At 36.0% G+C, this 24,823-nt stretch overlaps 1 protein-coding gene across 1 annotated transcript; it reads right to left on the bottom strand.

Moving 5' to 3' along the window:
- Nucleotides 1-861: 861 nt before the first annotated feature.
- LOC131640667 (calcium-dependent protein kinase 2-like) lies at nt 862-3,682 on the bottom strand. The gene is made up of 8 exons (XM_058911049.1): nt 2,835-3,682; nt 2,599-2,742; nt 2,358-2,510; nt 2,144-2,259; nt 1,877-2,044; nt 1,654-1,781; nt 1,450-1,549; nt 862-1,360 (listed from the first exon to the last, which is right to left on the bottom strand). The coding sequence occupies exons 1-8, from the start codon at nt 3,550-3,552 to the stop codon at nt 1,256-1,258; spliced, it is 1,632 nt and encodes a 543-aa protein (XP_058767032.1). The 5' UTR covers nt 3,553-3,682; the 3' UTR covers nt 862-1,255.
- Between the last annotated feature and the right edge of the window lie 21,141 nt (nt 3,683-24,823).

Below are 24,823 nucleotides of genomic sequence, written 5' to 3'. Positions count from 1 at the left end.
TGGAGCTCGAGTACCCTAAGTGTTTCGCCTCCCTATCTTATCCGTGTAGGTCCGCGTGGAGGCCCTTTCTAAAGTAATGTGTGTGTTCCTGAGGTCACCAACTCCTCAACGGGTTGTTCCCCTCCTTGGGGAAATTTTTCAACAAAGATATCTCCAAGACGGGACCACTTTGCAAACAATCATAGAATTTCCATTGAAATCCTAGCTTCATGCCTGGTAGCAAGGACTTGTGGGGGAAACTATTATGGATTGGGCGTATATCCTAACAAGATTGATCAATGTTTGAGACCAAATCCAATTCCACGCCCACACAACGTGACGAACAAGTGCGATCTCATGAAACAACCCCATATTGGAGTAAGGCACCACTCCATTTCATCCGTTGGGTCCATCCAAAGATCCCCAAGTGATACACTTTTTTTCAATAGAGACTGTTCTAACTATCGTTCCTATATAAATGTGATTACGTGTCACATCAATGTACGATTTTTTACATACATGCAAATTTCTCCTCTCTAACTTTAATGACTTATGCGTTAGAGTATTAACCTTATAGGTACATTCCCTATACTCCAATTATCAGAGATCATATTACCCCAAAGATTTCACCAATCTACTAGTTATTTTCTATTTCACTCCGAAATAAATACCAAGATAAACTGGAATTATCGACTAATAGTGAAACTAGTGAATTATATTATTGGTAAACTCTTAGTGAATTATATTATTGATAAACTCTATGTTTCTTAATACAAATCTTCAAATTCGACTTATGGTCAACAACAAACTAATGAAGGAACAAACAAGTAACATGAGGGGAAAACAAACAAGTAACATGAGGGGAAAACATACTAAGACATAGGACAAGAAAGAATTTAGTATACAGATCCTTTTTTTTTTCTTCTTCATTCCTAATTATGTGACCATCAATATTAATACATGAATGGTTACAATTTTCACAAGAACGGAAAAGGAAATGAAAAAATAATGTTAACAAACCAAATACCTAGCATATCTTGACATTTCTCAAAAGTTAGTTTGTCTTGTTAATTTTGACCTCTCCCCCTTTTTATACTTTTTTTTTCACCTCTGACCCATTTACCTATATACCCTCCCATCCAATGAAACCATGATGCAATTTACTATGTGCAATCCATGATAATTGACCCATCAACAAATTCACCACCCAAGAAAAACATATAGGGCTAAATACAAATAAACCCTTTGTTTTTTGGCTAATAATAATCAACCACAACTATTGTGTAACAGAAACAAATGAATCACGCCTCTTCTTAGTATGAGCTTCTGGGTTTCCTTTTCTCATCATTGCCGCAAACTCATCATAGTTTATACGTCCATCCTGCATGCAATCATTATCATATCATATTTTCTTCAACCATAGATGTATTATTTAAGAATTTAATTAAACTCACTTAGTATAATACTTACATTGTCTCCATCAACTTCTTGAAGAATATCCTTGATGTCTCTTCCATCATGCATGTTGTATTCACGGAGTGCTTGATCTAGTTCTTCAGTGGTAATGAACCTGCATGTTACACAAAAATGAGATCAAAGATTCAAACCTAACCTAACAACAAGTAGTTCACAATTGAGTATAATCACAAACTGTATCAATAGTTGTTTATTTACCCGCTGTTATCTTTATCAAAATATTGGAATGCAGTGTAAAGATGTTCTTCTCTATTCATTCTATTCATATGCATTGTTGCTGTGATGAACTCGTCGTAATCTATCGTTCCATTACCATCAGCATCAGCCTGAGAAAAGTTATGTGTTAAATAATCACACTGCAATATATAGTTTCATGTTTTTAATCATAGTTCTAAATTGGTGGAGATGATAGATAATTTACAGCTTCCATTAATTGTTGAACTTCTTGTTCTGAAAGCTTAGTTCCTTGCTGTTGAAGGCCTAGTTTGAGTTCTTCAATTGTAATGGTTCCACTGTTGTCAGTGTCCATTCCCTTGAACATTTCTTTCAACCCCATAATTTCTTCTTCTGATAAACATCCAGCAATAACCTATTCATTGTTGCCATTCTAGTTAATAATTATGAATCCCGGTAATATTTCATTTATAAGAGTTAGAATAGAATAGAAATTATGCAAAAGTAAAATTACCCTTAGAGCAACTTTCTTAAATTGGTTCATTGCTCTGAACTGCTTGAGCCTGCCCAATACAGCATTATCAATAGGTTTATCTGGTGCTTCTCCATCCTCCTTGGTCCAAGGATGATCTATAAACATATTTTAAGCAAAAAGTTAGCTAGTAAAATCATGAAAAACTAAAGTGAAGGAAAAATATACAGAGAAATAAAAGATGGTTTTTTGTTACCCAAAACTTCTTGTGCTGTAAGTCTTTGTTTGGGATCTGAATTCAACATTTTCCTTACAAGATCTTTTGCTGCAGGTGAAATTGTAGGCCATGGATCGCTTTGAAAGTCAATGTGTCCTCTTAATATGGCATTGAATATTCCATGTTCAGATTCTGTCAAAACAATTTTTTTTGCATTAGAAGCAAGCAATGAATTGATAATATACATTGAAGAATATTGAAGATGAAATATAAATTAAACCTGCCCAAAAAGGAGGGACTCCACTAAGAAGAATGTATAGCATGACGCCAATACTCCATATGTCAACTTCTGGTCCATATCTCCTCTTCAGCACCTCTGGTGCTATGTAATATGCACTCCCAACAATATCTTTGAACATGTCTCCTGCGTAAAAGGTTCAACGTCGGTATTAAAATCTCATATTCACAAAAAAAAAAAATAGAGAAATGTTGTTGAATTAGTATAAGAAAATGAACCTTGTTTGAAAAAAACGGAGAGACCAAAATCGGTGGCCTTAAGAGGTGCATTTTCATCCTTACTCAACAAGAGGAAATTTTCAGGTTTAAGATCTCTATGAATGACACCCATTGAATGCAAAGTATGGATAATTTGCACAATGGTTCTCAACAAGGAAGCTGCAGCACGTTCCGTATAAAGTCCTTTTGCGATGATTCGATCAAATAGTTCACCACCGGCGCATAATTCCATAACCAAATGAACAGATTGTTTGTCTTCATATGCACCTTTTAGTTCCACAATGTTTGGTTGACCTGTTAGATGATGCATTATTTGCACCTCCCTTCTAACATCTTCTATATCCTCTTTATTCACAAGTTTTCTCTTGGCAATTGTTTTGCATGCAAATTGTTCTTTTGTGACCTTATTTGTACACAAATGTGTTACCCCAAATTGTCCTCTCCCTAGCTCTTTCCCTATGGTGTATGTAGCTCTCACGTCTTCCATTGGTCGTTGTAGAACGGGCCCCATAGCGGCCGGTTTGGAGGGTTTTGATGGAGGTGGTGTGTTGGCGGCCGGTGGTTTGGAGGTTGGGGGTGGCGTAGTGATAGGGTTAGTGGATGGCTCGTTATCATTACTCTTATTATTGTTGGTGTTTTGTTGGTTGGTTTCTCCCTTGTCCGCGGCGGCCATGTTTTCGGCCGGGGTATCTCCGCCTTGGGAGCAACAATTTCCCATGGTGGAAGGGAGAGAGGTAAAACAAAAATGGGTGAAGGAAAGAGAAAGAGAAAGAGAAAATGAGTTAGAGATATAAGATGAAAATATGGCAAAGGAGGGTGATTGGTGAATAATGAATGGGTTTAAGGGGTTGAATGATATGTCATTTGGAAAAAAAATTATTTAAAAATTTAAAAAAAGGTAAATTAAATGGTTTAATTAGTTGATTCACAGCTTGGAATGTTGGTGAAATTTTTATCAAATTATTGATAGTGAGAGATTGTAGGAGGGTGCAATTGAAAGAGTCTTTGGCGTGTGTATTGCGTGGTAACATTGAGACAAAGGTCAAGAGAATTTTTCGGATGCTTTCAAGGTTTATCTTTTAATAACGTTGTCTATCTGTTGCCAACATATTGTTGTTACTACTACTACCAAGTTTTGGAAGTTTTATTTCATGATGAAGAGGGGAAAAAGTGATATTTTCAAAGAAGGCAAAAGGTGTAGAAGGGTTACTTTATATCAATAGGAAGAAATACAACCACACCCTTTTTTTATGCACAAGAATGTTTATGTCTTGTAAATGCATGCCAACAAATAATTGTATTCAAACTCATGTTACCAACAATATTTTTAAAACAATACAGATAATTATCATCATATCAATATTTTTAAATAATACATATATAACCATCCTCATATCAATATTTTAAGATAAAATACACATATTCTCATCACCATACCGATAATAATGTGTGGGAAAACTTCCATTACCTTAGGAATTGTTATTATTTTTTTCTTAAAATAGTCTAAAAAATTAATATAATGCAAGACACGATTCAACTTAAGTTTGTTTTTTTAAATGAGATATTTTTTATAAGTGGCTCTCAAAAAATCACAAGATAACCTTTGGAGGAAAAATAATTTTATTAGTAAACAGATTGAACGACAAATGAAAAAGAATGGTATAAAATCCTACTTTAAGTCCTCACATAATGGGTGCGTTTGATTTGTAAAATATGAAGTACTGGATAGAACAGTATTAGACAGTATAGAACAGTACAAAACAATTTTTTGTATTGTACTGTATTTGATTTTTATTGGACTGGACAACTATTTTTCTCGATTTTACTTGATATGTCTATGTACCAGACAAAATAATATAATTTCTAATATAATATTATTTATTATATGTAAAATATAATATTTATCAATCAAAATATCAAATAATAAGGAGGAAAAAAAAGAAATAATTTTTTTATTCTACTTTGTTTAATATGTTTATGCAGCAGACAAAATAATATAATTTCTTATATAATATTTTTTTTATTAATATTTTTGAATCAAAATATTAAATAATGAGAAAAAAAATAATAAATTGAGATTTTTTTTCTCTACTTTATTTGATATGTCAGTGAACCAAATAAAAATAGTATAATTTTTATTATAACATTTTTTGATATAATATTAATTATGAATTAAAATATTAAATACTAAGAAAGAGAGTAAAAATTAATTTTTTGATGATTAGTGTTTGGGACAAAAAAATTGTCTCATGGTTTAGTGGGGGACAAGAAATTATGGTTTTGTCCAGTACCTTGCCATATTTTTTGTCCAGTACTATGATTAGTTTCTGCATCAAACAGAGTACAAAAAAAATTGTCCTGTCCAGTACCTCGTTTTTTAGAAAATCAAACGCACCCAATGGAAGATGGGAAAAAGTATATGGGCTACTTGGCATTTACTAGAGGTTGGAGTGATGATAGCGATGATTGAGGGAAATGGTGTGTGGACTATAGTGGTATAATATAGAGTGATCCGCTGGCAGACGAGTAGTGTATGTGTAGTACTCTACCTTTTACAAAGTCACAATTTCATTAGTACAACTACTTTTTCGTCGGTCCGAGCGTCCTTTGCGCAGACTCATCGCCTAAACCTCCATTTCCTCCCTCCATAACGTGTGATCGTGAGTGGAGCGCATACCGCGCCAACAAGTGTTGCATAAGAATGCGTGGGAATTAACTACACCTTATGAATTTTAAGGAATCAACTGCTCATTCTTGTGATGGTTGTTATATTTTAGAGAGACTCGGTTCAGACCCCTCGGTTATAAATACATCAGAAGCATCATATTATAGGGGGAACCGATAACACAGAGAAATACACATATACATTAGTTTCCCATCTCATGTGAGCTAGCTCTCAATACCCTAACTACCTTAAAGTCTCTGACAACCCTTATCCATTAGGGATTGTCAAGCATTTTCACTTTTAACGAGTGTAAATTGACGTCCACCGTGGGGCCCCGATAAAATTAACATGGTCCATACACATCTACTCACAAGTTGCTTTCACCATCTTCTCACGAGGACGCTCGAGCAAAGTTTATGAAAACCACCAACACCATCATTGGAGGTTTCACTTGAAGAGGAAAGTCTAATTCCTCCTGGAGATGATACGTTTAACAGGAGTTAACAGCAGACATCACCCGTAAAATCCATTAACATATTTGGTAGAGACGGGGAGCCTAGAAATATATTTTCAAAAGAAGACGATATTAGTGTGATCCCCGCGACAAAGATTCCATGGCTGCTATGCGAGAATATGAAGAATACAACAGTCTAGAGGAGTGAATAAAACTCGTAATTAAAATGACTAGTTTAAAAATTGTTTTGAAAAACGTTTTATTAGGGTTTGAAAAACAAAATAGTTTGAGTAGCTGTTAGGAGTAAATTAATGGTAAATTCATGTGTTAATATAAGTGATTTCTTCTCTAAACCAATGCAAAAATGTGATGAATCCATAGGTTTTTATTAAGAATTGAACTGAATAAGTTTAGTTCGTGCGTAAAGCAAATCGAATCACTTGTGGGTGTTATTGTTGCAGGTTTTGAGCTGAATAAGAACTTAAGAAGAACATGAGGAGGAAAGAAAGCTGGAAGTCTCAAAGGCTGAAGAAAAAGATGGAAAGTACAAAGGGCGCGCCGCGAAAATACTTCTGTTTGAGGGACGCGCCGCGCCAGCCCGTTGCCGCGCCGCGGCCTCGGCGTTAAAAGCCCAAAAGTTCTGTTTTAAAGCCCTAGTTTTCCAAGTGGTTATATACTTTGTGGGAGCGAAATTAGGAGAGCTATCTGATTCTGAAGCTGAGAACAACAATTGAAGGTGGATTCTTTACCAATCGAAGACATTCCATTGATGAAGATGAATCCCTCCATTGATTCTTGTATGTTCTTCATGTCTATGGAGAGCTAAATCCCTCTTGTTGAGTCTAAGGTAGTAGTTAACCTATGAATATACATTACCATTGATTAATCCCTGTGAACAATTGTTTGAATTTATTATCAATAAGAAACCTTGCTTTTAATTTACATCATTGTTGAATCTTTGATCGAAAGAAAGGATTTAACTTTTGCCCTAGGTTACTATATTGATTCAATTGCAATTTGCAGAGATGGAATTGTAATTGGGTTTTCATAATTATCGTTCTTAATTACTATTATCGTTATTGTGATTTGGAGAGATCGAATCTCATATCGGTAAAAGTTATCTAATTTGATTTGCAGACATGGAATCTTATTTGAGGATAAGTGAAGATAATGATTCAAAGGATTGTTCTATTGTGAATTAATTGATAATTGTATAGGATTAGGTTGATGAACCCTAAAGACTCAACATCTTTCTTTATTTGTTAACACAAAGTCCTTTACTTGCTTTTATTTTATTATTTGCTTTTGATATTATTATTAGTATAAAACAAACCAAACCAAATTTCCTAACTCAAAATAAACAACTATAGAACGGCAGTGATATTAACCAATCCCTGTGGATACGATATATTACAGAAAATATTTACCCACAAATACTTTCAACAGTAGCGGAAGCAAATTTTGTGTTGAAATTGTGTTCAAGCAGGGACATATGTTGGACCAGATGTCTGAGATTACATGTACAACTGGTTTATGACATATGACAAATTCTGGGGACAGATTCAGACACGGTGTCTGGGACATTGTATACCAGAAAAAGCCGTTTGCAAAATACATAGCAATTAACAAATATAGCAATAAAGAACACAAAGAATTGGTAACCCAGCTCGGTGAAACCATGGCTATGTCTAGAGGACACTCTGTCCAAGAAAGAAAATTCACTACTTTGAATTAATACAACTAGTCTTATAAAAACAACAACTCCATCTTGTTCAATGCCACTTTCTAATTCTAATGACTTTCTATTAAGGACTCCCTATAGAACTATTTCACTCCCAATAATCAGAAAGATAAATTGGATCCAGTTGAGATTTGGTCTTTCACCATCTTTTCTATCATGCTGAAAATTATACATTTTGGAATTGGGTTATTGATTATCTTAAACATTTGAATAGACATTATTCTTATATCTCATATCTAGTTTTCTCATAACTTTACTAAAGATCTTAGAAACTTGAGATTTTCTTCAGAATCACATTCTACTTGGTCTTTACAATCTTCATAACTGAATTTGGCTCTATTCTTTGGAAGATTTTTAATACCATAAATAATCTTTGGTCTATGAAGTGGTCCTCCTTCATTGAAATTCTTCATCTTTAACAAAATAAGAACCCTGAAACACACCCAAATGTAAAAGGGTGTATGCTCCGATACCAATTGAAATTCTATTCAGGTAGAGACAGATGTTAAACCAAATGCATAAGACAACATGTACAACTGGGTTATGATAGACGATAGATTTTGGGGACATATGTAACACATGATGTATGGGATATTGTATACCAGAAAATGCATGTTTGCAAAATATATAGAAATTAAAAAATAAACCAATAAAGAACACAAAGAATTCATAACCCTGTTCGGTGAAATCACACCTACGTTTGGAGGGCACTCTACCCAAGAAAGGAAACTCAATACTTTGAATTAGTACAATTAGTATTATAGAAACAACAACCTCGTGTTGTTTAATGCCTCTTTCTATTCCTAGTGACTTTCTATTTAGGACTCCTTATAGAACTATTTCACTCCCAATAGTCAGAAGGACTAATGGGCTTACTCTGAATTCTTCCAGTTCAAGGCCACTTTCCTAATACTACCGTGAAGTTTTGTTCTACACTTCCTCTAAATATGAGAACCCTATCACTTTCAATCAAACACTCTCCTAAGTGTTTGGACAAAACAATATGATTGATTAGATGAAATAATCTAAAACTCCCACCAAAAAATTTTTTGGAGCTTATAGAATTAGTATCTAGGAACAAAGTATTACAACTTAACTAACAAACCAAACTCGGTGCCTTAAGATATGATTTCAGGCGCTAGAGTGGTGCGCAACATTAACTCAAACAAAGACTCAAAAATAGAAACCCTAACACAAAGAGTCTTCAATACATGCACACCTTAAACACTAGGTTTGAGTATCCTTATATAGCAATGCTCATTATGGGCTTTCTCCAATGGATATTTGATTTTATTTCGTGTAATATTATAGTGTCATACCCCAAAATTTGCCCACCACATTTTTATGCTCAAGTTCATTTGAATATCAAAGACTCAGGGACACACTCTCCTAAACAATGACCTCCTAAACTAGGGTTTTGATTTCTTTGAAGAAAATGAATGAATCAAAGGCTCCAATGCATTTCATACGACTTATGATGTTTCAAAATATCTCCATGACAAAATTCAGGTTTTAATTCCAAGGATTGATTACTTAATTGCTCAGAAAGTCAACAGTCGACTGGTTTGACCTAAAAGTCAACTGTGGTCAAAGTACAGTCAAAAGCTCCTGATTTTTTGTCAACAACCTTATTTTGAAGTATCATTCATCATTTGATCAAGGATTGACCATGATTCATCAAGAAAAGATCATAAATCAACAAAACCAAAAGTTTCTAAATTAGGGTTTTTATAGGAGAAAGTCAACTGAACTTTGACCATCCATAACTCCTACATGGAACATCATACATTGAAGGAAATTGAATTCTCTACAATTTTGTCTCTCACAAGCCAAAGCTAAAAATGCTTCATTTGAGAGATATGGATCAAAAGATTATAGGTCCTTTTTGAAAGTCAACCAAAAGCAGTTTTTTGTCATAGCTAATATCATCAAGAAAAAATCCTCAAATGGAAAAAAGCTTCCAAAGTGGCTTGTAGAAGACATTTTGAGGTTTCCAAAAAGTCCTAGAACTCCCCCATATCTTAAATATTGAGGGAGATATGCCTTGTCAAAGTTGGACAATTTTAAGAAGAAAAATGTGAAATAAAAGGCCTCAAAATGGATTTTCTTGCAAAGAGACCCAATCTTTTTTGGCCCAATCTTGTTACCCAAGCATCCAAGAGTTTCAAACCCAAATTCCACGAATTTATGAATTTTATTTGATTTTATATTAATTTTTTATTTCATTAAAAATTGATATAATCCAAGTAAATCAAATAATAATCAAAGATTTGGTTGGAGGGGGTATTTTAACCATATTCAATCATCAATTAGGCATTATATTTGATTCAAATCGTGGAGAACAAGATTGGTGAGGAAAATATACAAATTGGCCAAGTTTGGAAAGATTGAAAACCAAAATTCAATCAAACTTTAATCTTTGATTCATTGGAGATTTGATGCAAAATTGTTTACCCTAATCCATTCCATTATAAGTAGACAATCTTCACAGATGCAGGAGACGGTTTTGCAGCCAGAGAAACCTTAGTGAAGCTTGCAAAATTCTCTAAAAAATCCAAAATCAGATTCAAGGTTGGAGGGGGATTCAAGGCTTTGCAAAGGATCAAACACATTTCTGAAGGCGCTCTGAAGTTGTATCAAACATCACGAAAGCCTGAATCATCGAGAACCATCACCAACAAGTCACGGTTTGCTCATATATTTTAAGATTCGATTTCACGAATTCATGCGTTATGAACATGATTTAAGCGTGCATATATGTTTGTTATCGTGTTTGCAACGTTTCTGATTTGCTTAATTGAAGTTTTGTCACAGGTTATGCCATCCGCCATTATTAGGGTTCATAGGTTCATAATTGGGGCTTTTAGTTAGAGACAGAATTGATTTAAATAGAGGCCATATTCATGTTCGGAAGCCAAATCCCAGACGAGCCATGTGTTTATTTTGAGTTGTTTCTCTGTATTTTACGATTTGGATGTTTGCAGGAATTCACTACAAACGTGGTTATGGTAGATTCGTAGCTAAATGGTGGTTAATTCCTGTGCAAAACGTTCAAGAAGACTAATGGCGCGCGTGTTTCCCTTTTTGAAATTATTGTTTTTGTTTTTTATTAATTATTCGTGTTTTATTTCATTAACAGCATAGCAGCAGTGGCGCAGTGGAAGGGAATATTGTCAAAAGCATTAGCACACAAAGGCGCTTGTTCGATTCCTAGGACGCACAAATATTTTTCTTATTTTTTGATAACATATGCCAGCGGATCCAGTATTACTCTCCATCGCATGCCTATGGTACGCCAATTCCCACAACCATCAGATCATCAGCTTCTTAGATCCAATGCACATGGATTGGAGGTGTACCACGCACCCTCACAGGCTTGCCCACACTGGATCGCAAGCTAAGATTTCTAAATTTTTTATTTTTATTTTTTTGATAACTATTATCTATTTACTTGTTTTTTTTGTTTTATTTATTTAATAAAACTTCTTCTATTTTTTCTTTTTCTTATATGAAATCATAATAATTTCTTTTTTTTCTTTTTTATGAAATTATAATCATTTTATTTTTTATAATTAAATAATTAATTTGATTTAATTATTAATAGCTCTTTTTTTATTATTTATTTGATTCAATGATTAAATTAATTTTTGTTTAATTATTTAATTAGTTTAATATTTATTTTAATTGATTAAAATACTTATTAGGATTAGACAATTTAATCGAAAATTTATTTTTGGCCGATTTAATTAATTAGGTTGAAAACCAATAATTAATTAATTTGGTTTTTTATTTATTTTATTAATCATAGTTAACTTGTGCCCTAATCAGGGTTTACGAAGATCATTCCTACACTAAAAAATTTTCTTTTTGTCTTTGTGCAGCTTTTCAGGGTTACCGTCAGGGTTCTTCCGACTACGCGCCATGTCAATCGAAAAGCTAAGTTCTGATTCTTTATTGATTTGAATATCATTTTTATTTTTGCCTTATAATTTAAATTAGGGTTTGATTCTAACTGTTAATGAGCTCTTCCTACACTCACCCTTTGTTGTTTGTTTTTCCTTTTCCAATTTTCAGGGTTAACCAACCAGTCAAAGCTCAGATGTTCGGTAACCCTAAAACTCGTTCTCTTTTGTTATTATTATTACTTATGTCAGAACTATCTGCCTTGTGGAGTTTTTTATCTTTATTGGTTTTTCCCCCATCCCCATGGTTTATTATGTAACTGCTCCTGGGTTGTATTGTGTGGCCTTGAAGGCACTTAAAACTGTATGCACTATATTATTGTGTGGTTAGTAATTCTAGGGAGTGATAACTTATGAACTGAATGTAGAATCATTAAATTTTATAAGATAATTATTCGAATTAATCACGTGATTGTGCACCCACACACCTTTTATGGTAACCCCTGTTGTTGCTTGTTGCATGTTGCCTTGTTGCCTTGTGTTTTTCAGTGCAGAATAGTCAAGTCCCTCGAATACGAGGACGCCTCAGCAATGTTACCCTTGGTTCATTCTTAAGATCATAAGCCCCAATGATGCTGCCTTCGATTCGCTAATATGATCTCTGTTGCACCCCAAAATTTGCCCATCTATTTATTCTTAATTGGCTTATTACTTTAACATCGTTTGCATTTTAGGTCATCGATAAAATCATGCACTCATCAATAATTTGAAAATATGATTGAAGACTTTGGATGCAAGGGTTCCTTTGATTTTCTTAATAACTATGCGTATGCTGAATAAGAGCCATTCTCTGACTCTATTTATCTGGTTCTATCTATTACCAATTTAAGAGGTCCATACAATCGAGTGAGGTACAAGAAATGAATCATGGATTATGTAACAAGGTGATAATGAGTTCATTTATCTTTTGTTATGCATATCAAGTACAAAGTATCACAGATTTGAGATTCGATCAAGATATAAATGTGGAACTCAGATTTAATTATTATGGAGTATAAGTTTGACTCAAAGATCTTCATTCAAGATTCATACAAATGTCATTGGTGATTTAAGAAAATTCTATCAAATTCCCTGTGCAAGATTCGTTCAGGGTTGGCTTCTTCAAATTCATTATCATCATTACAAGCTTCATCCATCTCAAAGTTCAAACACAATACCAATACATGTTTATACAACTCCATTTCATCCTTCATTATCCAAATCATTACAAAAAAAAAGACTAATTGTTCATACATTCCAATCCAAACGTTATTTTGTAAACTCTTTACAAAATACAATCCATCCTCAATCCATTCAACAATCATTCAAATATTCACTTTGTAGACTTCCATGCCATTAAACCTGCAGCCGATCCAAACAGATATAAACCACTCCTCACAGAATTCAATTTCCATCCAAAACCTGCATAATCAAATTCAGATCATCCCTGCACACGTGAAATACAAAACCGATTTCAGTTCACAATTAACCAATCCTACATCAATACACACACAATTTTGCATCATCCTATTTAAACCAATTACCATATAACCTGTACATATATACGCCAGCATGATTCATAGAAAACAGCCTTGCAGCAATTCAGCATCACAAGAAAAAGAGAAAACAGAATCCAACAGTTCACTAATTTTTCTTTATAACTACCTTTTGCTAACCATTTCACAACTGACAGTTTGCTTTTCCCTTTTTTACCTAACAGAACTAACTGTCATAACTGATTCAACTAACCAATTTGCTTTCAACCTAGCTAACTTTTACTAACAGTCAATAAACCTAACAGAACTCATAAACAAACCTAACCTATCATTTGTTTCTAACAGTTATAACCCTAACCAACCTAACTGATTCGGTTACAACCCTAACACCTCTAACAGAATTCCCAAAACCTTTCTAACCAAAGTTAACAGAATCAAAACAGAAAATCAGAGAGTTTGTGAATACCTGGAATCTCTATAAAACCAAGACTAAGCTTCACTTCAAAGGCCCCACCATTTGCTCACACGCCATTTTCTCTATTCTCACCCATTCTCTATTGATCTTCATCACTCTCATTCACCTCCATCTTCATCTTCTTCCCACTCTTCTCTCAATTCACACTCATATCTCTGCAAATTCTCTCTCTCCAACCTCTCTCTTCAATCACCCTCATTATACGCTCGGTTTTCAGAAGCCATTGGAGCTCCACAATCGGAGCTCCGATTAAGCTTGAGTTCGGCCTCCATCCTTCTACTTACAAGTCATCCTCTGCTCTCATCTCAGCACAGAGCAATCACAGCACAGAGAAAAATTCAAGAAAAAGAGTAGAAGAAGAAATCATACAAAGAGGAAGAAGGAAGGAAGAACGAGGAACAAAAAAATCAAAAATCACCTGAAGAATTCATCAATTGCGAGCATTTGATTCTCCCATCCGGTTTTCCTCAACGATTCGTCATCTTCTTCATCCAGGTAAGTTTTCGAATCACCGTCTCCACCTCCATATTTTTCTGTTTTCTTGATGATATGGTGTAGTACTAGTAATCCTGAGCGATCCCCCCATGATCTTGATCTATGATTCGTAGCCATTAGCCTTCGATTTGATTTCTATCTAGATCTAGGGTTTGCTGTTTGGTCCGATTAGGGGAGGGTGAGTTTGAATCGGTGAAAGAGAGTTAAAGATTCGAAGAGAGGAAGGGAAATAGGTGCGGTTGAGTGTTTTAATCTCGCATTTGGTCAAGCTCCGCCGCCTCCGGCGCGGCGGAGCGATTTCCCGTGATGTATGAGTACGAAGAGAGATTATGAGAGTGAGAGAGCTGCGTCTGAAGAGAGTTGAACCGTCACATCCCTTTACCCTAATTCCTTTTCATTTTATTTTATTAATGTTATTAATCTGATTAATTAATTGGTATAATTAGATTATAATATAAGGTTTAACTTCTATTAATTGGGCTAATTGGCATTAGTTTATATAATCTGAATAATCAAAAGAAATATAAAATGAATTCTGCATAATTAATATGGATCAACTCTCCTTGGGCCCGTTACGAGTTGCTAATGCCACACCCCAATGGCCCAGCATAACTCCTTTTCCTCTGCCAACAAAAAACTGATCCCTGGGCCTCCAATTGTTGGCCTTACGCCTCATTGCTGTCTGCCACCTGATTTCACACCTTCACCCCCGTTCCACATTTGTTAATTAGTAGAATTTAGGTCTTTTAACCATTTTCTTTTAAGTAACAAAAATGCTAACTTTTCTTGTTGTTTTTAGACCATTAATCCAATTTTTGACATAAAAAATAATCATAAAAAATATTAGTTTTTAGGCTATTTGTTTTTTAGTCTTTTTACTTGACTTGTAATTCAATTTCTCCCATAAAAATCAATATAAAAATAGTAGTATTTTTTAGTCCACTTTTGTACTATATTCATGACTTGTCAATATATGCTTGTGAGTAATTTTGTGCTATTATACCATTGTCATTTTTTTCTACTTAGTGCTTTATTTTTCATGTTTCTTTTAATCCTAACCTTAGGTAGAAACCATGATAACATTAGGTAGAAATTCCCTTCATGCTTAGGCTAGTTTCTTTTCCTTTTCAACTTTAAAGCATCTAACAATTATCCAAATAAAACCCCTTTAAAAAATACTAAGAAAATACTAAAAAGCACTAATCAAAAAGTGAAAATCATTAAATAGGGAATGGAAGCTTGGACCTCCCTTGCTTAAGGGAATCGTTCGAGTGCTTGGATCTCCCTTGCTTAAGGGAACCATTCAAGCGTAAGTTCTTAATCATAAAAAACACAAACCATAGAGCAACTTGAGTCTCCCTTGCTTAAGGGTGTCACTCGAAACGCTCAAAATCTCTTCTTCATCTCGCCTCCGAGGCATTCTTTAATCGGACACGTTATTTCCGCTCCATTCCCAGCTTAAGACTCCAGAGGTCGAGCAGCGGAGTGCGAATGTAACTTCGTCCACTAAAAAACACAAAAACAAACAAAAACTAAAGAGCCGAACTACGGCTCTATGATTCCTGAAAAGGATACGTAGGCATTAGGTCTCGGGGCCTAAGCGAGCACAACTATTTAAAAACCTTATTTTCCCTGTGTTTCTTTTCTTTCATTTGCATACATTCCCTTAGTATCAAGCTCTAGATTTATAGCACACACCCTTTAGATAGCAACAAACATAGGTGGATACCATCGAGTACGATGGGCGTGAGGGGTGCTAGTACCTTCCCCTTGCGTAACCGACTCCTTTACCCTATCTCTGGTCGAAAGACCTTGTTCTTATTCATCCTTTCCTTATTCCAGGTTTTCTGATATTCCTTTCCCTCTTTGGGATAAATATATTGGTGGCGACTCTGTTGGTCATTTTCGCGAGCGTGCGACAGCTGGCGACTCTGCTGAGGACCCAAAGCAAGTCGATCCTAGCCTTTGTTTGTTGTTGGGTGTGCTTTTATATTGTTTATGTTTTGCAATTTTTACTTTATGCTTGCATATCATGTTTATTTTCTCGCATTCTAGACTATATTATGGGCCCCTGTGGGGGCCACATATTTTTCTGCTTTATTTTGCAGGTGGGGGTTTTTTTTGAGGTAAAAGGCCCACTACCCAGGCCAGTGACACATAGGATTAGCGTGGATGCTCATGTTGACTCCCGTAGCGCTTGCTATGATCGAGCTTGACATGGGGTACCACAACTGGGCGAGGTTCTTTCATGGAACATTGTGTCTGGCACGCTTGTTGCCTCAAACACTTTGTACCCCATGGGAACTGTAGACCCTAGTGACCATTAGGAACCACTTGTCCGTGTCTAGACTACATACCCGTGAGATTGGGGTGGGACAGGAAACTTGACCTTAATCATACCCGGATTTTTGGTATTCAATAAAAGGCGTCGAACCTTTGATCCTGGGACATTTGACTTATACAGAAGCTCTACATCAGTTATATATCAGAATCAACGTCGAACCTCTGAATCTGGAGGGTTCGACCATCTTTGACTTATGCACAAGCTATTTATCCAGAAAGCAACGTCGAACCTCTGAATCTGGAGGGTTCAACCATATCTTATTGACCATGAGAAGCTACTATCCAAGAGGCCTTGATCCTTGATCCTGATTTATGCTGCATTCGCATCATCGTTAACATTTTGCATTCATACATTTGCATCCATGGTTACCAAGACTCTTACCACTCTTCCTCTCCATCAGATCAGTCAAGACGATTCCTCCACACCGATATCTGACAAGAACCAACAGAAAAAGAATCATGGGGAATTACAAACAAGATCAAGCTACTATCTAAGAACTCCATGCCCCCTAAAGGGGGCACCTTCCACCACTGGAGCCTGAAGGATTTGTGTTTCTCAAGGAACATTTCATTTGCATCAGAATAAGGCCAATCTTGCCATTTTTTAGATGTCTCAAGCACTTTCAATTGTATTACTTTTGTTGTTATCAAGTACTATTCATTGTAAGAAACTCATTCTGTTTGAATAAATAAAAATAATGCAATATACATGTTTTTCTCAAATCATTTCATCTTTGTCATTATGTTCATTGATATTCAACTCATTTGTCTTAAGCAACTAAAAAAGGAGAATGATGAAAATCAAAAACACATGAACTACTAATTGTATGCTTTTGGAACAAAGATTCTGCTGATGATGTACAGGCATTGTTTCAATTCCTAAACATTGGAGTTATAAGGGAGTGAAACCTTCGTCAACCCCTTTGAGCCTAAGGAGTAGTAGTTTCTTTTCAAAAAATACAAAACCCTCAATCTTAACCAGGGGCAGGGTAGTCTTCAGTTAGTGCGACCGAGCGCTTAACTTTCAGGTATTCCATCAGAGGATCAATCAAATTCTATCTCTCACAACAAAAAAGGAAGAGCACAATCCACAATGGACGTCTCTCATTCACTAAGGAGAAGGCAATCACAACCTTTTCATCAAGTCAATCACAAAAGTCATACAACTTGTTCCCGAACGAGACAAAAAAAAGAAAATAGAAAGTACGAACCATGATAGAAAAAAAAGAGAAACAATAGCCCGCTAAGTCAAAAAGAAAAAAAGGAAATCTTTGAAGCAAATGACTTAGGCAAAAATTAGGGCATATCCCGCTGGACAACGAAAACCAAAATCAAAAGAAACTTTTTGTCCAGGCAAAAGTTAGGGAAAGCAAAAGACAAAGCAAAAGAAAAATACTCCAAGGGACAAGTTGTTGTGACCCTCAACAAAAAGCACCGAAGAGTGGTTGCCATCTCCATCAAAGCCATAAAGGATCCTCATCCATCACAATCCTTCCTGAAAGGCGAATACTCGTGTCGAACTAGCTGAACGTAGGACTGGAGAACATCACGAAGAAGGGGAGGGTTAAGTAGAACTTGAGCCTTTATCCTTGTTTCTCAAACCGTGAACCCGGCCACGTTACAACCCTCAAAAGTCCTAATTGAAGTAGGGTTCGTTCCGAAAGCATACAAACTGTAAAATCATGTCAAACTGACTCCTAATGTTGCTGTGTCACTTGTGTTAGTATCAATACAACATTTTGACAAATAAAACTTTTCTTATGAGATTAACATGTGCATTGCATTCTCATTATCTCTTTCAAAACAGAATTGTCTCTAATATGAAATTAAGTACTTGATACCAAGGAAAGTTCAACATTGAAATTCCATCGAGTAATCTTACAAAGGCAAAGGTTGGTCATCCACTAAGCAAATATCTGAAACATCCATTAGGTGGAAGAGTTCCTTTCAATCTGGGGCATCCATTCCATGATCTACACTGGGGCAGACCATCGCAAATCTCCATGATTCAAGCATTATCAAAGTTCTATCTCAAGAGATCATACACGTTGGGGCAAGCTAGTAACAATTCATCTCTTCATCTTCAATCAAGTGTCAGATATCAAGACAAGTGTCGAGGAGTCATTTTAAACACCTCACCTTCACAAGGGCTATCCTTCAAGCCATGACCTTTCCACAAAGACATCCTCCATCCACTCCTTATAACTTGGGAACAATCATTCCATTCATAATCATACATACATCATACATATCATTGCATCCCCATTGGCATCCCTCCCAATGATCCAATCATCAATAAAGCAGAGGCATCCACTTTACCTTGATTCTCAAGCAGAGTTTCAGAACTCCACCTAATCTATCCCTCAAAGTAGAAACTCTGATCAATCAGTACAATGCATGGAGAGTCCATAGCATTGCATCTCCAGAAGTGCATAAAATAAATCAAACACTTGCATGTGAAGCATAAGCAAAGTTATTCATCAGATGAGTCCCTACAAGCATTCAATTGATATTCCACTGGATCACTCAGAGTTACCATTGTGGTGTCATCCCCCAAAGTCAATCATGTTCATCTTTCTTCAACCCAGAGTCGATGTTTCTGTGTTCAACCCAGAGTTGACCTTTCTTTCATCTTTTAACCCCGAGTTAATTATCCTTTCCCACTCAACCCAGAGTTGACGGTCATCTTTTATCTTTTCCCACTCAACCCAGAGTTGACGGTTACCTTTTATTCAACCCAGAGTTGATCCTTTCTCTTTCCCACTCAACCCAGAGTTGACGGTTACTTTCTTTCTTTCCCACTCAACCCAGAGTTGACGGTTACTTCTTTCTCACCCAGAGTTGACGGTTATCTTTTATTCAACCCAGAGTTGATCCCTTGTATTTTCCCTCTCACCCAGAGTTGACGGATATTTCTTATTGTTTCTTTTCCCACTCAACCCAGAGTTGACGGTTATTTCTTGTCTTTTCCCTCTCACCCAGAGTTGACGGATACCTTTTATTTAATCCATAAGTGATTCCTTTTCCCACTCAACCCAGAGTTGATGGTATCTCTTGTCTTTCCCACTCAACCCAGAGTTGACGGTTATCTCTTTTCTTCTCCCACTCAACCCAGAGTTGACGGTTACCTCTTGTTTCTCTTTCTCTCTCAACCCAGAGTTGATGGTTATCTTTTATCTTTTCCCACTCAACCCAGAGTTGACGGTTATCTTTATTTCAACCCAGAGTTGACTTTCCTTTATCCCTCTCAACCCAGAGTTGACGGTCATCTTTTATTCAATTCAGCATTGATTTCTTCTTTTCCCACTCAACCCAGAGTTGACGGTTACCTTTTATCCTTTCCCACTCAACCCAGAGTTGACGGTTATCCTTTATTCAATCCAGAATTGGTTTCTTCTTTTCCCACTCAACCCAGAGTTGACGGTTATCTTTTGTCCTTTCCCGCTCAACCCAGAGTTGACGGTTATTTCTAATTGTTCATCTTCCCTCTTTCAACCCATTGTTATTATCCAATTCCTCGTTCAACCCAGAGTTGATTTCCTTGCTTTCTTTTTCAACCCAGAGTTGATGTTTATATCCTGTCCCACTGATACTGATTTCCCTTTCCGTTTTCAACCCAGAGTTAATGTCTATCTTTTCTTCAACCCAGAGTTAACCTACTTTTCTTTTTCAACCCAGAGTTGAAGTGCATTTCATTTCTAACCCAGAGTTAATTTGTTCATCCATAATTGATAGAATTTTCCTCAGTGGATGTGACACCATCTTTTCCCCAGTGGATCCTATCTCATCAGGCAAATTTTCAGGTTCTTTTGGTATTTAATCCTCTTCTACCTTGAATGATCGAAAGGCTAGCGCTAATCTCTCTTTCAGGTTTAAGACGATTAAATAGGGGCAGCTGTTGCACCCCAAAATTTGCCCATATATTTATTCTTAATTGGCTTATTACTTTAACATCGTTTGCATTTTAGGTCATCGATAAAATCATGCACTCATCAATAATTTGAAAATATGATTGAAGACTTTGGATGCAAGGGTTCCTTTGATTTTCTTAATAACTATGCGTATGCTGAATAAGAGCCATTCTCTGACTCTATTTATCTGGTTCTATCTATTACCAATTTAAGAGGTCCATACAATCGAGTGAGGTACAAGAAATGAATCATGGATTATGTAACAAGGTGATAATGAGTTCATTTATCTTTTGTTATGCATATCAAGTACAAAGTATCACAGATTTGAGATTCGATCAAGATATGAATGTGGAACTCAGATTTAATTATTATGGAGTATCAGTTTGACTCAAAGATCTTCATTCAAGATTCATACAAATGTCATTGGTGATTTAAGAAAATTCTATCAAATTCCCTGTGCAAGATTCGTTCAGGGTTGGCTTCTTCAAATTCATTATCATCATTACAAGCTTCATCCATCTCAAAGTTCAAACACAATACCAATACATGTTTATACAACTCCATTTCATCCTTCATTATCCAAATCATTACAAAAAAAAGACTAATTGTTCATACATTCCAATCCAAACGTTATTTTGTAAACTCTTTACAAAATACAATCCATCCTCAATCCATTCAACAATCATTCAAATATCCACTTTGTAGACTTCCATGCCATTAAACATGCAGCCGATCCAAACAGATATAAACCACTCCTCACAGAATTCAATTTCCATCCAAAACCTGCATAATCAAATTCAGATCATCCCTGCACACGTGAAATACAAAACCGATTTCAGTTCACAATTAACCAATCCTACATCAATACACACACAATTTTGCATCATCCTATTTAAACCAATTACCATATAACCTGTACATATATACGCCAGCATGATTCATAGAAAACAGCCTTGCAGCAATTCAGCATCACAAGAAAAAGAGAAAACAGAATCCAACAGTTCATTAATTCTTCTTTATAACTACCTTTTGCTAACCATTTCACAACTGACAGTTTGCTTTTCCCTTTTTTACCTAACAGAACAAACTGTCATAACTGATTCAACTAACCAATTTGCTTTCAACCTAGCTAACTTTTACTAACAGTCAATAAACCTAACAGAACTCATAAACAAACCTAACCTATCATTTGTTTCTAACAGTTATAACCCTAACCAACCTAACTGATTCGGTTACAACCCTAACACCTCTAACAGAATTCCCAAAACCTTTCTAACCAAAGTTAACAGAATCAAAACAGAAAATCAGAGAGTTTGTGAATACCTGGAATCTCTATAAAACCAAAACTCAGCTTCACTTCAAAGGCCCCACCATTTGCTCACACGCCATTTTCTCTATTCTCACCCATTCTCTATTGATCTTCATCACTCTCATTCACCTCCATCTTCATCTTCTTCCCACTCTTCTCTCAATTCACACATATATCTCTGCAAATTCTCTCTCTCCAACCTCTCTCTTCAATCACCCTCACTATACGCTCGGTTTTCAGAAGCCATTGGAGCTCCACAATCGGAGCTCCGATTAAGCTTGAGTTCAGCCTCCATCCTTCTACTTACAAGTCATCCTCTGCTCTCATCTCAGCACAGAGCAATCACAACACAGAGAAAAATTCAAGAAAAAGAGTAGAAGAAGAAATCATACAAAGAGGAAGAAGGAAGGAAGAACGAGGAACAAAAAAATCAAAAATCACCTGAAGAATTCATCAATTGCGAGCATTTGATTCTCCCATCCGGTTTTCCTCAACGATTCGTCATCTTCTTCATCCAGATAAGTTTTCGAATCACCGTCTCCACCTCCATATTTTTCTGTTTTCTTGATGATATGGTGTAGTACTAGTATTCCTGAGCGATCCCCCCATGATCTTGATCTATGATTCGTAGCCATTAGCCTTCGATTTGATTTCTATCTAGATCTAGGGTTTGCTGTTTGGTCCGATTAGGGGAGGGTGAGTTTGAATCGGTGAAAGAGAGTTAAAGATTCGAAGAGAGGAAGGGAAATAGGTGCGGTTGAGTGTTTTAATCTCGCATTTGGTCAAGCTCCGCCGCCTCCGGCGCGGCGGAGCGATTTCCGGTGATGTATGAGTACGAAGAGAGATTACGAGAGTGAGAGAGCTGCGTCTGAAGAGAGTTGAACCGTCACATCCCTTTACCCTATTTCCTTTTCATTTTATTTTATTAATGTTATTAATCTGATTAATTAATTGGTATAATTAGATTATAATATAAGGTTTAACTTCTATTAATTGGGCTAATTGGCATTAGTTTATATAATCTGAATAATCAAAAGAAATATAAAATGAATTCTGCATAATTAATACGGATCAACTCTCCTTGGGCCCGTTACGAGTTGCTAATGCCACACCCCAATGGCCCAGCATAACTCCTTTTCCTCTGCCAACAAAAAACTGATCCCTGGGCCTCCAATTGTTGGCCTTACGCCTCATTGCTGTCTGCCAACTGATTTCACACCTTCACCCCCGATCCACATTTGTTATTTAGTAGAATTTAGGTCTTTTAACCATTTTCTTTTAAGTAACAAAAATGCTAACTTTTCTTGTTGTTTTTAGACCATTAATCCAATTTTTGACATAAAAAATAATCATAAAAAATATTAGTTTTTAGGCTATTTGTTTTTTAGTCTTTTTACTTGACTTGTAATTCAATTTCTCCCATAAAAATCAATATAAAATTAGTAGTATTTTATAGTCCACTTTTGTACTATATTCATGACTTGTCAATATATGCTTGTGAGTAATTTTGTGCTATTATACCATTGTCATTTTTTTCTACTTAGTGCTTTATTTTTCATGTTTCTTTTAATCCTAACCTTAGGTAGAAACCATGATAACATTAGGTAGAAATTCCCTTCATGCTTAGGCTAGTTTCTTTTCCTTTTCAACTTTAAAGCATCTAACAATTATCCAAATAAAACCCCTTTAAAAAATACTAAGAAAATACTAAAAAGCACTAATCAAAAAGTGAAAATCATTAAATAGGGAATGGAAGCTTGGACCTCTCTTGCTTAAGGGAATCGTTCGAGTGCTTGGATCTCCCTTGCTTAAGGGAACCATTCAAGCGTAAGTTCCCAATCATAAAAAACACAAACCATAGAGCAACTTGAGTCTCCCTTGCTTAAGGGTGTCACTCGAAACGCTCAAAATCTCTTCTTCATCTCGCCTCCGAGGCATTCTTTAATCGGACACGTTATTTCCGCTCCATTCCCAGCTTAAGACTCCAGAGGTCGAGCAGCGGAGTGCGAATGTAACTTCGTCCACTAAAAAACACAAAAACAAACAAAAACTAAAGAGCCGGACTACGGCGCTCTGATTCCTGAAAAGGATACGTAGGCATTAGGTCGCGGGGCCTAAGCGAGCACAACTATTTAAAAACCCTATTTTCCCCGTGTTTCTTTTCTTTCATTTGCATACATTCCCTTAGTATCAAGCTCTAGATTTATAGCACACACCCTTTAGATAGCAACAAACATAGGTGGATACCTTCGAGTACGATGGGCGTGAGGGGTGCTAGCACCTTCCCCTTGCGTAACCGACTCCCTTACCCTATCTCTGATCGAAAGACCTCGTTCTTATTCATCCTTTCCTTATTCCAGGTTTTCTGATATTCCTTTCCCTCTTTGGGATAAATATATTGGTGGCGACTCTGTTGGTCATTTTCGCGAGCGTGCGACAGCTGGCGACTCTATTCATCATTTCACGAGCGTGCGACAATCTCGTCCCTCGAAGTTGCCTACGAAATGCTGAGGTGTCCTCTGGTTGCCTAATAATGATGACTATTCTGATCCTTCCCGTAGACTACCTGCCCCCTATGGCAGGGATAGTCTTATGGCGAATGATAATTGCGACGACCCTTCAACCTCCAAATAAAAGGACTTCCTACCCTCCTATGGTATGGATAGCCCTGAAAGGCTAAAATAACACTTTTACAAATATCAAGGTAATTTTCCCTTAATTGCATGCTCTGGTTTAAATTCCCTTTTCTACCCTTTTCTTAAAAAACTTCAATAAGGCTACGCTCATTTACGAGCTAAAGTCCTTATTTTCTTCTTCTACATTTCTAAACTTTTGGATTCAAAAGAGCAAAGCAATTAAGAGCTCATGGAAAACCATGGATGCAAAGGGTGCCTTATACCTTCCCTTTGTATAAATTACACCCCAGACTCAGTTTTCTTTTAAAAGGTTTTTTTTTGTTCTTTTAGCCTTTCTACTAATTTGGATAAATAAAAGTCGGTGGCGACTCTTGCTTACCGCGATATTTCTTTAAAGTCAGTTCATCGTATGACATATAGCTAATAGAGTTGGATTTTATTTGCTCCACAAAAGTCTACAACAAAAGATATGATTTCTTTTTAATTCAAACTCAAATGTATATCTCCCTTTAAATTGATTTGA

The sequence above is a fragment of the Vicia villosa genome, unplaced genomic scaffold (genome assembly GCF_029867415.1).
Source record: "Vicia villosa cultivar HV-30 ecotype Madison, WI unplaced genomic scaffold, Vvil1.0 ctg.003264F_1_1, whole genome shotgun sequence".
NCBI classification, from domain to species: domain Eukaryota; kingdom Viridiplantae; phylum Streptophyta; class Magnoliopsida; order Fabales; family Fabaceae; genus Vicia; species Vicia villosa.
The sequence above is the reverse complement of the archived record's forward strand: the minus strand, read 5'-3'. Positions and strand labels throughout refer to the sequence as shown.

Coding starts and splice junctions, on each gene's coding strand:
- LOC131640667 (XM_058911049.1), bottom strand. CDS start 3,552: ATGGGAAATTGTTGCTCCCAAGGCGGAGATACCCCGGCCGAAAACATG. Junction 2,511..2,598: donor AGTCCCTCCTTTTTGGGCAG/GTTTAATTTATA, acceptor TTGTTTTGACAG/AATCTGAACATGGAATATTC. Junction 2,045..2,143: donor TTAAGAAAGTTGCTCTAAGG/GTAATTTTACTT, acceptor AACAATGAATAG/GTTATTGCTGGATGTTTATC.